General features: G+C 39.7%; 1 protein-coding gene across 2 annotated transcripts in view; it reads right to left on the bottom strand.

Annotated features, from left to right (window-relative positions):
- ctu2 (cytosolic thiouridylase subunit 2 homolog (S. pombe)) overlaps nt 1-16,255 on the bottom strand; it is a 28,994-nt gene that overhangs the window by 6,178 nt on the left and 6,561 nt on the right. For both annotated transcript variants that reach the window (XM_079805914.1, XM_079805915.1), the window contains exons 7-13: nt 13,906-14,159; nt 10,171-10,306; nt 9,959-10,090; nt 3,260-3,351; nt 3,082-3,182; nt 1,965-2,100; nt 261-327 (exon numbers count right to left, since the gene is read on the bottom strand). In XM_079805914.1, the coding sequence (XP_079662040.1) occupies nt 261-327; nt 1,965-2,100; nt 3,082-3,182; nt 3,260-3,351; nt 9,959-10,090; nt 10,171-10,306; nt 13,906-14,159 (918 nt within the window). The remainder of the gene's footprint in view (nt 1-260; nt 328-1,964; nt 2,101-3,081; nt 3,183-3,259; nt 3,352-9,958; nt 10,091-10,170; nt 10,307-13,905; nt 14,160-16,255) is intronic.

Here is a 16,255-nt window from a genome sequence, read left to right as displayed (position 1 = left end):
GCTGTAGTGAGATGGACTTTGTAACTTTAGTCTTTAGTGTCTTTTAAGGGTCTTGAGAGTGTAAAGTTGAGCCAATGGAGGCCTTTCAGAGCATCAGATTTACACTAAAATATCTTCATTTGTGTCTGAAGATGAACGGAGGTCTGACGGGTGTCCAACCACATGAGGCTCAGTCATTAATGACACAATTTACATTTGTGGGTGAACTAACCCTTTAAGTGGACCGGTACACACAGCTCCAGATGGCATGAGCTCCTCACCATGTCCTTGATGGTGAGTCCACAGCTGTAACACACCAGTGTCTTCAGGTCCTGATGCACAGCTGACCTGCAACACATCAGAGGCACATCAACTACTGACCCGCTTCACACCTGAAGGTCCAAAGCCAAGCTCATGTTGAGATACATTTTACACATTCGGTTAGTGCTGGGCGGTATAACCAAAAATTTATATCACGGTATTTTTCAAAATTATATGGGTTTCACGGTATTGTTTTCCCCTGTTCATGACCGGATGTTAACCACATTTTCTACTGATTGAGAGGAAATACTGCAGTAGACTGACCAGAATGCCCCGTTTTACTGTCATGACGAGAGAATATTGTAGAAAAACTCCACACTAGAGTTAATACAGGCTTACAAACCCCACAAAATGATGATCTGCGGAGACAACAACCAATAAAACACTCATTACAGACACATGAAAATTAAAGGGTTAGTTCACCCAAAAATGTAAATTGTGTCATTAATTCCTCACCCTCATGTGGTTGGACACCCGTCAGACCTCCGTTCATCTTCAGACACAAATGAAGATATTTTAGTGTAAAGCTGATGCTGAGAAAGGCTTCAGATAGGCCTCCATTGGCATTCAGTACATTTACACTCACAAGACCCATAAAAGGCACTAAAAACGTCGTTACAAAGTCCATCTCACCACAGTGACTCTACAATAATCTTACGAAGCGACGACAATAGTTTTTGTGCGCAAAAAAAATCTAAATAACACCTTTATCCAACCTCTTCTTGTCTTCCGTGTGTGTCTCCACGACGCATGCGCGAGAATATGACGCAGATCCGGCGTTCGGGAATTCATGAAATGCACACTTTAGTCCCATTTTGAGAACTACGCCGAGACCTAAAGCACGATCAGTGTAGAATTCAACAGCTGAGACGCGCGTCTTCCTCTGCTCGTAAACAAATCTCTTCTGGGTCATGTGTCCAAACGCCGGATCTGCTCATATTCTCGCGCATGCGTCGTGGAGACACACACAGAAGACAAGAACAAGCTGGATAAAGGTGTTATTTTGATTTTTTTTGCGCACAAAAACTATTGTCGTCGCTTCGTAAAATTATTGTAGAGTCACTGTGGTGAGATGGACTTTGTAACGACGTTTTTAGTGCCTTTTATGGGTCTTGTGAGTGTAAATGTACTGAATGCCAATGGAGGCCTATCTGAAGCCTTTCTCAGCATCAGCTTTACACTAAAATATCTTCATTTGTGTCTGAAGATGAACGGAGGTCTGACGGGTGTCCAACGACGTGAGGGTGAGGAATTAATGACAGAATTTTCATTTTTGGGTGAACTAACCCTTTAAATCCAGGCGATTGGCTGATGAAACATTGATTAAAATTAAGATACAATTCATACAAAACCAAATTTACTTTAAAGAAAGGCTTTCTACAAAACGTAATGAAGTGGTCAAAATCATGTCTGACCTTCTGACATATTGCGCATTTTTGCACTTTTCATAATCAATATAGCCGAGATGAAATATAAAGATAACGTTATAATATTTAAACATAAACAGGAACTTCCTGTAAATGTTCTGAGAGTCTGAACCGTACAGAAAATGCTTTGACACTAGAAACGAACCAAACCTTAGTTGAGTTTGGTCCAGACAGTGGTCGGGTGTGAAAGTGCCCTTAAACTACAGCTTCAGAGTGAGTGTGGCAGCTGTAACGCACCGGTTGGAGGAGCAGCAGCCTCCGGTCCCACAGCCCTGACCCTCAGAGCAGCGCCGGGCATCATGGGATACGTCCTGAAGCTTGATCTGGGACAGCCGCTCGGACACCAGCGTGGCATGGAAGGCAGATGCTTTATCTGCAGAACAAGAGGAGTTATGTGCACAGGGGTCAGGCTCTTTTATTGGAACAGACGTTTTTTGGTTTTGGGCACTACTTCATTTCTTTGCTTTCTAACGTTAAACCATTAAAGGAACACTCCACTTTTAATAAATGTTCATTTCCAACATACTTTGGGTTCATTACTGGATGAATCAGTGTTTTTGGACAAATCTCTTGAATGAATGATTCAATGACTCACTCAAAGACTTCAATTGTTTCATTACTGGATGAATCAGTGTTTTTGGACAAATCTCTTGAGTGAATGATTCAATGACTCACTCATAAAGACTTCACTTGTTTCATTACTGGATGAATCAGCGTTTCTGAACAAATCTCTTGAATTAATGATTCAATGACTCACTCATAAATACTTCACTTGTTTCATTACTGGATGAATCAGTGTTTTTGAACAAATCTCTTGAGTGAATGATTCAATGACTCACTCATGGATGAATCAGTGTTTTTGAACAAATCGCTTGAATTAATGATTCAATGACTCACTCAAAGACTTCACTTGTTTCATTACTGGATGAATCAGTGAGTGAATGATTCAATGACTCACCTGTTTCATTACTGGATTATGTACTTGATACACCTCAAGCATTCATGTAACATTTCTCATTTCAGAATAAATGGCTGTTACATTGAGCAAAGGAAGCCAAGTCAGTTGCACCTGTGAGCGCTGTCGCTTCCCCTCACAATATCCATTAATAATAATCCATTTTTCATTGGATGTGATATTACAAAACTGATATCCAATAAAGGACAAATGCTTATATTTTGGAACCTACTATCAGTAAAACCGATTATTGGTCAATCTCCACTGCTAATCAACCCTACAAACTGGTCCTTGATTCCCAACTCTCTTTGTGAACATGTGACACACACACACACACACACACACACACACACACACACACACACACACACACACACACACGTGTCCAGTGTAACCCACCTCCCTCAGTGTCGAGAGCACAGAGGCACAGCAGGCATTTGGAGGCAGGCTCGGGGTCGTGACTTAGAGAGGGCATGACTGTATGAAGCTTCTCACTCGTTCTGGAGAGGAACCATTAAGACATCGGTTAAATGTAATCATCAGAGGTCACCAGCTGAATTCAGGGTCAGATCCTGACCTGTAGATGGTGCTAACGGTGGAGGGGAAGTCAGCCTGCAGGTTGGTGACGAAACTCTCCGTCAGCCGCTGGATGCTGGCTTTATCATGGGTCTGAAATTAAAGTTAAACCACAGTCAAGTCTAAAATCGTAGCCTTCGAATCAGAGCTGTAGTGTCAAGTCTACTTAGCCATTGACGTCCTAATGGTGCGTTCACACCGGACGCGATTCGCGCAAGTGATTTACATGTTAAGTCAATGCAGAGACGCGAAATGGCATTCTGCGGCGCGATTCGCGCGATTGAGGCAGCGCGAAGGACGCGAATTGAGCGTTTTGAACGCGCGAATCGCTCAAGTTGAAAAATCTGAACTTTAGCGGATATTTCGCGCCGCGTTAACCAATCAGGAGCTTGCTCTAGTAGTTACAACAATGAGGAGAAAATCTGTATATTAATATCTGGTTCAGACAATATGATTATCACTGTGATAACATTAAATGACATGAAACACAACCCAGTCTCTTTTTGTTAAATGCAAGTTTATGTATGATCAATAATACAAAAGTATAAGTAATGTTTAACAAGCTATACATGAAATAAAGCAAACAATTCAGTCAAACATTCAAAGTCAGTGCTAGTAGGCTAACGTTACAACTGCAATGTACAGTTATAGCCTAAAAATATAAAGTAATGAAACTTCTCTTTGCCCTCAGCCTAAACGATTTGCCAGGGAACAAATTATAGATCCATGAGACCAAAGATCGGCCGTTACAAGACGAATTATAGCTGGAGACGCCACAGAGACATCAGAGCCAGCGGCAGAAGAACTGGCTGAGGAAAGGCTGATCTCACCGGGTTAATGAGCGCCGCTGATTTGCTGGAGCTCACAACTCCGAAAACACCACATCACATGTTCAAATAGGCACTCTTTATATAAATAAACCACAGATTTGAGCTTTAAACAACTACATTATCGACTGAAAAAGTCTTAAAACTACGTTTTGTCACACATTAACAGTAGATATTAACAAAAAAAAAGACGTGTAAACACAGCCCATGTCAGCCATTTCTCAACGAGACGAGCCGCTGGCAGAAGCCCCGCCCATGAGGCGAATTCGCGTCTGTTGTGCAGTGAAGGTCACGTGCGATTTGCGCGAGTAAACTCAAAATGTACACGCGTCCACCTTCGCGCGAATCGCGTCCGGTGTGAATGCCACATAAATCCACAACATGTTAAAAACCTCCAGGACGATACGTTTGGTCAGTTTTGTGGGTTTAGCTAGTCTCAATCTTGGCAAACTAACTGGTTAGCGCTGTGCGATATTGATGAAAAATGTGATATGCGATATCCTTGTTAAATAATGCGCTATTCGATATGCGATACGATATTGCTTTAAGTGTGTAAAATCTATTTCAATTATATTTTAAAAACAGAATGATATCATTTGTGTGTTGTTTCACATTTTTTCAGGGAAAAGAAAGCATCGGTTCTGGGAAAAGGAAGCATTGACAGTTCGAGTGTGTAACAAGACGCGAAAAAAGAACGGCTTGTGCGCACATTTCGGTGTGTGTGTCAGCGCGAGACTGCAAGGAGTTGTTTTTCGCAAGATATTGTGTTTAATAACTCTTTTTAACGTCAAGTAAGTCACATGAGTAACAGTCGTGTGCCCAGTCTTTTCTCTGATATATGTGTCAACCTAAAACGTACACTTTTCACAATGTTGAAGTAGCCTATTAAAATCATTCAGATATTGCGTGGCCTTGCGATATGCATATTGCGATATGTACATTTGCGATATTTCGATATATTGCGCAGCCCTACAACTGATACATGAATGGCACAAAAGCACTTCCTCGATCAGTCTGTAATTTGACCTGAAGTTATCTCGTATCTCGTAAATATCTCGTAAACACGAGATACCCCTGTACTAACACTTCCCCCTGGTGGCCGGCTGCAGTATAGGTTTTAAGCCCCGCCCTCCACATGTAATCAAGCCAAACTAAATCCAATTACTAGGGCTGGGTATTGACACAAATTTCACAATTCGATTCGATTTCGATTCACAAGCATTCGCTTTTTGATTCGATTCGATTCAATATTGATTATTTTAGATAATGGCCTATATCAGATATAATACATGGCCCAATTTTCTCAAGGAAAACAAATCTAAACTATGGGAGTCCGTTGATACTACATCAGCCTACTAATATTGAAGGTAAAAATTACCTGATTTGTATACAAACACTTAAATTTAACTAAATTATTTTAGTTTTTTATAATAATAAAAGTTATAATATTAACTTTACAATTACATCATATTTCTACTCCAATTAGTTTTAAAAAAAAATATATAAACATTTGGCTGTCATAAAAACTTGCCAGATTTATTCATAGGCTACATACATGCATTAAATATTGAAGAACATTCAAAATGACAATCAATAGCAATGTTAATTAGCAAAATGCTCCTCTCTAGAGTTAATTTTCTAGCTGACTAAAGCTGACTAACGAGTTTATGGACACTGGATATGGCTTTTCCGAGGTAAATGACGTTTACATGCCATTTTACTAACGTCTTTCTGCGGTTAAAACACTTGAGCTATTCTATGTGACGATACGGATTTAGGTAAGTTGTCCTGTATCTTTTAACACACTTTCAGAAGCTTATTCATGCTTATTTCGCACTGTTACTGGTAAAAGGTGGAAGAGAAGATCCGTTCATGTGCGCTCATGCTGCCGGTTCTCTTGAGCTGAGCTTCGGCAGAGCGATCTCTCGCCACAGCGCCAAAGCGGTATTTATGCTTTTGAATTTCGTAAAAAATAGACGTAATCTGAAATCTGAGACTTTGTTTCATATCAATAGTAATAAAGCACAAAGATTATTGCTATTTATTGGATGGGAGGTGCGCTACAATGTTTATTTCATTCATTAACTGAAAACAGGATGACTAATCGATTCTTGGGATTTAAGAATCGATATTGTTTTGTAAAAGTGAGAATCGATTAAAATCGAGAAATTTATATTTTTACCCAGCCCTACCAATTACCAGTTTCTGTCATTTTAGGTAGTTCTTAACGCAATGATGTACGTTCAAGTCTTCATTTTCCCAATGGTTTTAGTTAAAGGAGGTGTGGCGTCATGATTGACAGCTGTGTTTGCGAATGAAAGTGGGAGTGTGGGCGGGACTTACGGCGGCTCCACCTCAGGATCACCACTGAATTGGGTTGGGTATCGAGAACTGGTTAAATTTTAGAATGGTCTCAAAAATCGGCGATTGAATAAGACGCGCGCATTTCGATTCCTCTAAACGACTCCTTTGTGTGCATTTAATGTGATTTTAAACCATTCAAGCGCAAGACTCGCGCACTGATATCCGCGCACAGAAAGCCGCCTCTCATGCGGTATAGTGCTGTAGAGTCACTTCCACATGTTTTTGCACTTGAATGTCAAAATATCCTTGTAAACACAGTTGGTTATGTGTTAAGTGTAGGGTTGGTTACTTTTAAGGGCACCGACCGAATTAATTCAATTCAATTCAAATTTATTTGTATAGCGCTTTTCACGATACATATCGTTTCAAAGCAGCTTCACAGAAAATGCATCTACATTACAATTTAATTGATATGTACATGTTATGCATTTCAGAATTGCACATATACAAGCACACAGATTAGCTAACTATCTATTATTAATCAATATAATAGCTATGGCATAGAAATAAGAAGGTAATAAGAATTCAAATAAGAATTACGTCGGTACTACAGAGTACCGATTCACATTAAATCAATCGGTACCAAACTTCGGTACCTGAGAACGCATCTGGTGATATAGACAAGTGTCTGTGAATATTACACCGCAAAAAGACCATTTAAAAACTAATCCTGCGTGTCTCTGTGCGAATGAATGCGTAGATGCACGGTTTACAGTCTATGGGTTTACCTCACACACACCTCTCACATGAACGCACGAACGTCATCTCCAGAGCCACTTCATCAGCATTTTACCGTTTCATTTGAGAAAAACTGCCGTCATATCATAAACACACAGAAACTCATAATCACGGCAACCTGTCCAAATAAAAGTTTGACTAACTTGACAAATAAATGACTGTTGTACAGTAGAATTTAGATACGTGTCAATGTAATAATACTAACACTAATGTAATAATAATAAATTACCAAAACTTAATTTTTTTTAAGTTTTTTTTATAAATGACAAATTTTCTTCATGTTTTAATTTTAACCATATAAAGCTCAGTTGTGCAGCACTTTGTTTGACAATTTTTTTTTATTAAATTAAAAAATAAATTAAATTAATGTCTTATGTCTTCATTTGATTACCAGAAAATACATCTTTTCATAGAAATGAAATTGAAAAGAAAAATAATAATATGGTTGTTTTTATGAATTAAATGAAGTAGCCTACCATTCACTAGTAGATATTACAGTAATCAAACATCACAGACAGAGAGCAGGGCAGCTCTGGCATAATGTCAATAACACTTTTATAAATGACTTACAGGTTCTTTACAGTTACTGATGTAAACATCCCAAAAGTACCGAGAAAAGGTACCGTTGGGTACCGATACCGATTAAAATGTGAATGCTACCCAACCCTAGTTAAGTGAAGGTAAACCGTTGAGAAAGTAAATGCATGTGTATCAGTGTATTGGATCTGTGCAGCTCTTAAAGGGACAGCAGCCTAATAAACCTGCTACCAGACTCTAAATGATGTAATTGGCGATGACCATTTCTGGGATATTTTTCCACAGAGAGAGAGGAAGTCATTTTGGACAGACAGAAATTCTAATTTTAAAGTCTACACATATCTCCCAGAGTTTTCTGCACAGCCCATCAGAGCCAAACACTGGTGTGCAATTATATGAATATGTTATCAGATTTGACTTCACTATAAGCCCATATGTCAACTATAAAGACACTAAAAGCTACTGGGTGAATCTCTCTAGTGCACTTGGGTGGATGTTAAATAGGACAGGCCACATGGGGAATGAGGCCTGTGGTATCGTAGACTTAAAAAACAGAAATAACAATAACATGTGCATCCTCAAATGTTTTCAGAGGAAGCAGGAGAACCAGCCCTGTCGTGTCATATCTCACCCCAAAATCAAAATTACATAAAGAAAGATACAAGTTCAAATAGGACTCTAATCTCAAACAATTTATTCAGAAGCTCATAGGGCTGGGTTAAAAATATACATTTCTCTATTTCAATCGATTCTCATTTTGATGAGCCGATATCATTTAATCCCAAGAATCGATCTTGAGAAGCTGCTCTCAGCTGACGGATCAACCGTGGGTCGCCCATCCAATAATTCACACCACATTTTGTTGCTTTTGATTTTGGTACAAAATTCAAACAATACATGTGGTTTTGTGTCTCTTTAAAAACACTTCTTTAGAAGAAGATGATAAAGTCTGAATTCGACCCCCCGCAATGACCCCCCCCTTGAGAAAATCATATGAACAATATTACATTTCATATTTATATCGCACAAACTCACCAAGTTGTATATCAAATGAAAGCTCTCGCCCTCAGGAATATCACTGTGCAGTTTATTTCACCGATCCAACATGTTACAGTAACGTTATTATCAAAAGAATCACGAAGATGGAAATGACTCCTTTGAACAAGCAAACACATGAGTCATATTCCTGTTCGGATCACTCTTGCCTAGTGTAGCTATACGCATAGACATCCATAATAAAGGCTAGATGTCTCGTCCGCGCTGCTGGCCAATGGAGGTCGACGTCTGCACCTGGCGGCCATCTTGTCAGTCAGCTCGCTCACTCGTAACATTGTGTTTTAATGGTAGATGCACTTTTTAAATAACCATAACTTGCTCAATTTTCTACCGATTTTCAAGCGGTTTGGTTTGTTATAAACGTCAGAGATGTAGTTATGACACTGCATACTTATGAATAATTATTCATGATTTGTTCAAGCATCCAGAATTATAGCCACGTTAATAACGTTTGTAAGAAACCAGACCATTTGTAAATCCGTCAAGATTTCAGCGAGATAAGAGTATTTGTGTTCAGATCACTCGCCTTACATCAGGAGCCCGCCAGAAAGCTGGCCTGTGACAAGATGGCCGCCAGAAAGCTTGCCTGTGACAAGATGGCCGCCAGAAAGCTTGCCTGTGACAAGATGGCCGCCGGAAAGCTTGCCTGTGACAAGATGGCCGCCAGAAAGCTTGCCTGTGACAAGATGGCCGCCGCTGATGACGTTAGAGACTCCGCCGTAAGACATCTAGCCTTTATTATGGATATCTATGGCCACACGCCTCAAACGCTATATCAGCTCGTTCCTTAGGGATCGTCTTTGCTAGCCTCGATTTTTGATGACGTCATCACGTATTGCGGCATACGTCAAAAAAGCTGAGCATCTCAGCTCTCTATAGACAGGACGATCATGCTTCTAGACCAATCAGAGCCTGAGAATCCCGACAATCCCCCTGAATTCACCCTATTGAGACTACAAGCTAGCTAAAGCTGGCAAATTGAGCTTATTCGACGTATTTTAAAACAATCCATTTCGCAACGAGACGAGCCGGCTGGCAGAAGCCCCGCCCATGATGTGAATTCACGTCTGTTGTGAATGTCACACGCGAATGAAGCGAGTAAACTCAAAACTACACGCGAATAGCGCAATTTATTCGTGTCTGGTGTGAACGCAGCATTAGCCTGATGGCTCTCTCACCTTGGTATCCAGTCCTGGGATAAAAACGGAGGGCACATGAAACATCCTGCCGTAGGCGGCGATCTCTTTGGATGAATAGTCCCTCATGGGCCGCACTATCACCACATCCCCATACCGAGGATCAGAGAAACCCTACAAAACAGCTTAATGTTGATACAAGGAACATTGGGCTTGTGTTAGTCATGTGACCGCTCAGAACAAACGTCACTCACCGTGTCTGAAGCCAGAGCTGCTCCGCGACCCAGAGCGATGTTACTGAGCAATCTGACGGCCAATCGCGAGCAGCTTTCCCCCATCATCACCTTCGAGTAGCCGTTCTCACGGGCCACGTGTAGAATCAGGTGCTGCCTGTCCCAATAAACACACACACACACACACACACACACACACACACACACACACTCAACTCTTTACACCAGGATGCTGGTGAGTTCTTGATTGGTTCAGAGACGTTCCAACATTTCAAGATTATTACACACAGGGTGTACTGTATTCTATGTCTGTCATAGAGACTACATAAAAGTATATACACTCACCTAAAGGATTATTAGGAACACACACTAATACTGTGTTTGACCCTCTTTCGCCTTCAGAACTGCCTTAATTCTACGTGGCATTGACTCAACAAGCTGCTGAAAGCATTCTTTAGAAATGTTGGCCATATTGATAGGAGAGCATCTGCAGTTGATGGAGATTTGTGGGATGCACATCCAGGGCACGAAGCTCCCGTTCCACCACATCCCAAAGATGCTCTATTGGGTTGAGATCTGGTGACTGTGGCGGCCATTTTAGTTCAGTGAACTCATTGTCATGTTCAAGAAACCAATTTGAAATGATTGGAGCTTTGTGACGGTGCATTATCCTGCTGGAAGTAGCCATCAGAGGATGGGGACATGGTGCTCATAAAGGGATGGACATGGGCAGAAAAAATGCTCAGGTAGGCCGTGGCATTTAAACCATGCCCAATTGGCACTAAGAAAACATCCCCCACACCATTACACCACCACCACCAGCCTGCACAGTGGTAACAAGGCATGATGGATCCATGTTCTCATTCTGTTTACGCCAAATTCTGACTCTACCATCTGAATGTCTCAACAGAAATCCAGACTCATCAGACCAGGCAACATTTTTCCAGTCTTCAACTGTCCAATTTTGGTGCAAATTGTCGCCTCTTTTTCCTCTTTGTAGTGGAGATGAGTGGTACCCGGTGGGGTCTTCTGCTGTTGTAGCCCATCCGCCTCAAGGTTGTGTGTGTTGTGGCTTCACAAATGCTTTGCTGCAGACCTCGGTTGTAACGAGTGGTTATTTCAGTCAAAGTTGCTCTTCTATCAGCTTGAATCAGTCGGCCCATGACCTCTGACCTCTAGCATCAACAAGGCATTTTCTCCCACAGGACTGCCGCATACTGGATGCTTTTCCCTTTTCACACCATTCTTTGTAAACCCTAGAAATGGTTGTGTGTGAAAATCCCAGTAACTGAGCAGATTGTGAAATACTGGCACCAACAACCATGACACGCTCAAAATGTCTTAAATCTCCTTTCTTTCCCATTCCGACATTCAGTGTGGAGTTCAGGAGATTGTCTTGACCAGGACCACACCCCTAAATGCACTGAAGCAACTGCCATGTGATTGGTTGATTAGATAATAGCATTAATGAGAAATTGAACAGGTGTTCCTAATAATCCTTTAGGTGAGTGTATATCGTGTGCTTGGGACATGACTTTAAAGGGATAGTTCACCCTAAAATGAAAATTAGCCCATGATTTACTCGTCCTCAAGTCATCCGAGGTGTGTATGACATTCTTCTTTCAGACGTTATATTAAAGTTATATTAAAAATGTTCTGGCTAATCCAAGCTTTATAATAGCAGTAATAGTTGCTCTGTTTTTGAAGTCCATAAAAAAAGTGCATCTGTCCGTCATATAACTGCTCCACGCGGCTCTGGGGTGTTAATAAAGGCCTTCTGAAGCGAATCGATGCGTTTGTTAAGAAAAATATTAATATTTAAAACTTTCGGCCTCCGCCTTCTGTGGAAAAGTGTTGAATGTTGAAAGTGAAACTCCAGATGTGTTCGTGACGTCATGACCTGGTCGTGTTAGTCTTTCCATCCGCAGGGGAACTTTCAACACTTTTTCCATAAATTGAACGCGGAAGGCGGGCCGAAAGTTTACTTGATAAAGTTTTAAATATGGGTATTTTTATTACACAAACGCATCGATTCGCTTCAGAAGGCCTTTATTAACACCAGAGCCGCGTGGAGCAGTTATATGATGGACAGATGCACTTTTTATGGACTTCAAAAACAGAGCAACTATTACTGCTATTATAATGCTTGGATTAGCCAGAACATTTTTAATACAACTCAGATTTTATTCGTCTGAGAGAAGAATGTCGTCCACACCTCGGATGACTTGAGGGGGAGTAAATCATGGGCTAATGTTCATTTTTGGGTGAACTGTCCCTTTAATGGTGAGACTAGTTTTTGTAATCAAATTGTGCCTTTAAGTAGCTACTACTATGAACCTTTTTGTGGTAAAAAAAGGTGTCCTTTTAAGGGTACTGCCCCAATGACAAGGTGTTGTACCCCTAAAGGTACAATTTTACACCCGTTTTCTGTGTGAGGGGTATAATATTGGTTTTAGGGCTGCGCGATTAATCGAAATCGAACCGCAATCGCGATTTGGCTTATGTGCGATTATGAAAGCGCAAAGGCTGCGATTTTAATTAAATAAATAAATAAATGCCCAGCGTGTCACAGAAGAGCGGCTCTTATAACGTGCGTTTGAAAAAACAACACGTGTCAAACAACTTCACAAACTAGTCATGTGAAGTGTTCATAAACCTGTTGTCCAACAAAATATGTTTAATAACGTTTTAACTCACTTCTTATCGTCAGTCGAGTGTTTGTGAGCTGACGTGACTTCTTATCACAGAATGAGGCAGACAACACTTCATTTTATAGGCAGTGATAAAGTCTATGTCAATCAGCACTGCTTTATTATTATTAAAATACATGAGAAGGCTTGAAGAACTCAAATAGGCCTACACCATATCTTGTCGCAGTCGTGTGTTTATTGTCCTCATGATTAATCAGTCAAAGCGTTTCTATCTTCATTTTATTCAGCCTGCAGCGCTAGCTTAGCTTCACATTAGGGATTTCCTGAAAACAAACGATAACTTCTCTAACGCAAATGTGGAGTTTCTGCTCGAGGGCGCCCTCTGGCCTCCAGTATGAATGAAACTTTTTGGTAACAAATGAGAAAAATACTTCGCTCTAAATAAATTTATATGAGAATCCGTATGTTTTTCTTAAATATACTGGCATTTTCTTCCCCACAGTGGATGCATAAGAGGCTCATATTTCATATGAAAGACATAGACTTTAAGAAATTGATTTCACAGATAAAAAGCATAGATTTTTATAATAATAATAATTTTACAATAAATCCTTAGACCTTTCTAATGATTTGTATTCAGGCTGTCTGCATATTAACAGGAAACCCAGCAGTTTTTATTGTAACATTTATTTTCTGTAAAATATAAATATTATTATTATTAGTAGTAGTAGTAGTAGTAGTATATTGTTATATTCTTAAATACTATATTTTTAATAATGAAAATGTTATTGTAACAGTAATATTTCTTATTTTGTGAAATATTTTTATTTCGCAATATTAATAATCATAAGTATTATTAGTCATATTAATATATAAACACAAAATGTTATACACACACTTTTCATTTGTAAAAAAAAAAGTAAAAAGAAAAATCGCATTCAAATCGCAATTAGATATTTTCCCCAAATCGTGCAGCCTTAATTGGTTTCAATATCCAGCCCTAATGTCAACATAAAGAAGTCAATTTTGTGATTTTATGTAAACATGCAGTGAAATGATCAAATGTTGTCAGATTTGAGGGATCAGAGTGAGCTTGATAACGCACCTCAAGGTCTGTAGCATCTCCTCTTTGGCCGTGAGTGTCTTCAGTGATGAGAACAGCCTCTCCAGCGCCACCTTGTGTTCAGGAGAGCAGAGCGAGTCCTCTACACTGAGCTGAGCCACCTCACCGGCTGCTTCCTCTTCCTCCATCTTCTGTCTCTCTCTGATATACTGATCCACAGCTTGCTTATAGCTGGGATTGGACGGGTCTGGATCGGACTCGCCAGGCACCAGGACAGAAGAGGGCAGAGCGAAGACCTGAGAAACGGCCCAGAGCAAAGCGTCACAGAGCCGGGTTCACACTCTTTTTCAGCAACCATTTTCCAGTACTTTTCCAGGACATTTTAAAGGAACTGTATGTAGGATTGTGGCCAAAACTGGTACTGCAATCACTTTCAAATTACTGTAGAGCGGTGTATTCCCTCTCCCCCTCCTTAGACATTTTTTATCCAAAAAGTTTGTAGCTGCAGCTGTGGTAACTAGAGCAGAGCTGGCAACCCGGATGCCGAAAAACTACTGACTTCGTGATTGGTAGATAGGTGGAGGGTGGCGCTTCAGGCCAAAACACAACATGTCAACATCAACATCAGTTGAGGGCTGCAACTTCACTTTTAAAATGACAATATCCTGGCCGGACAACTGTTGTCAGTGATATAAGTATTTGAAATTAACATGATTTCATAATGTCTAGTGACATATCAGGGCCATTTTATGATTAATTGAAATACATTTCTTACATACAGTTCCTTTAAGTTTTACTACGGCGGGAATAAAAGACAAGGATCACGCCAAATATTGCTTTCGAAATCTTTAAAAGCCGTCCAGTTTATTGCCATTACTTAACAATCCAGCATTTTTCAATACGAGCTCTTAATCATACATTATGACTATGGAAGCTTTTTTACACCACTGAGTAGAAAGAAAAGTGTGACTTTTTATCTCGCTATTCTGACTGCAATTGTGAGTTTACATATTTGTGATATAAACGCGAAAATTGTCGCAATTCTTTTTTCCTCAGAATTGGACTTTATAACTTGCAATTGCAGTTTAGATCTCACAATTCAGAGAAAAGAAGTCAGAATTGCAAGATATAAACTCGCAACTGCGCAAAAAAGTCAATTGTGAAGACAAGACTTGCGAGTTTATATCTTGCAATTCTGACTTTATAACACACAAATGTGACTTTATATCAAAATTATGTGATTAGGGAGCAGCTTATGAGTTAACATTCACTGCACACATTTGAGCAGTTATAGCATTAGCATTAGCTAATGGCTGCAAGTGGCAACACAAGACTAAACATCATTATTCAAAATACAACTCACACGCATCAAACTCAACATGTGCTTTCTGCAGCTAGCACTAATTGTTTGGGCCAGCGATAAACTCCTTATACTCGGCTAAAGAAATAACTTTTTTTTTTAAATTATCTTCCCAGACAACAACAAGATTTTCCAGGACATTTTACATTTTCTCTAATTTTCCATGTGTTTTCCAGGACTGGAAAATTTGTCATCAGGGTATATACAGAACTTCTTAAGTTGAATTTAATACCTTTTACTACCTTTTTAATACCATCAAAATATTTTTTAATACCAGCGCGACTTCAAGCTGCAACTATAGTAACGTAAATTAAATATCTTTCCAAATGGAATAACATATTGCATCACAATGTAACGAGGTCATTATAACTTAACATCAACTGCCCACAGAGATGAGAACAGAAATAAAGACAGGAGAGGAAGGAGACATCTTCATAGTTCGTGCAGTGTACAGAGGGAAACGAGAGCAATTTTCACGGCGCAATAAAGATTTTTTTTCTTTTTCGTTTTAACCCACTGGTCCTCTTCGGTCAAAAATGACCGAAAACTTTTACGTTTTGACATTTTTTTAGCCTTATAGGAATGGGATGACACTTGGTGACTTTTGTTGCATTAGCTATGTGAACACACAAAAAATCAAGGAGATGATTTGGATATGTTAAAGGGTCGTAAAAACATTTGTCACACTGGTCTCCTTCGCAGTCAAAAAAGACCAACTTAGTAAAATTAATGGGAAATACGCAAAAATACGAAAACTCAGAGAAATTTTTGGTGGTACAAACTACAAATCAGCCACTGTGCAGAAAAAAAGTGCACAGCAATGAAGGGGTGACACTGTAACATGTCAAGAGTGCAAATTAGACACCCACACATACACACACACACACACACACACACATACACACACACACACATAGAAATGAACAGGTAAGACTGCAGCAGCAAATTTTGAGAATATGCTAAATAAAATCAATAAATAAATAAAAAAATACAAAAGTGACTCTCTCGCTTAAATGCACTCTCACTTAAAAA

The sequence above is a fragment of the Gobio gobio genome, assembly GCF_949357685.1.
Source record: "Gobio gobio genome assembly, chromosome: 2".
Lineage (NCBI taxonomy): Eukaryota > Metazoa > Chordata > Actinopteri > Cypriniformes > Gobionidae > Gobio > Gobio gobio.
The sequence above is the reverse complement of the archived record's forward strand: the minus strand, read 5'-3'. Positions and strand labels throughout refer to the sequence as shown.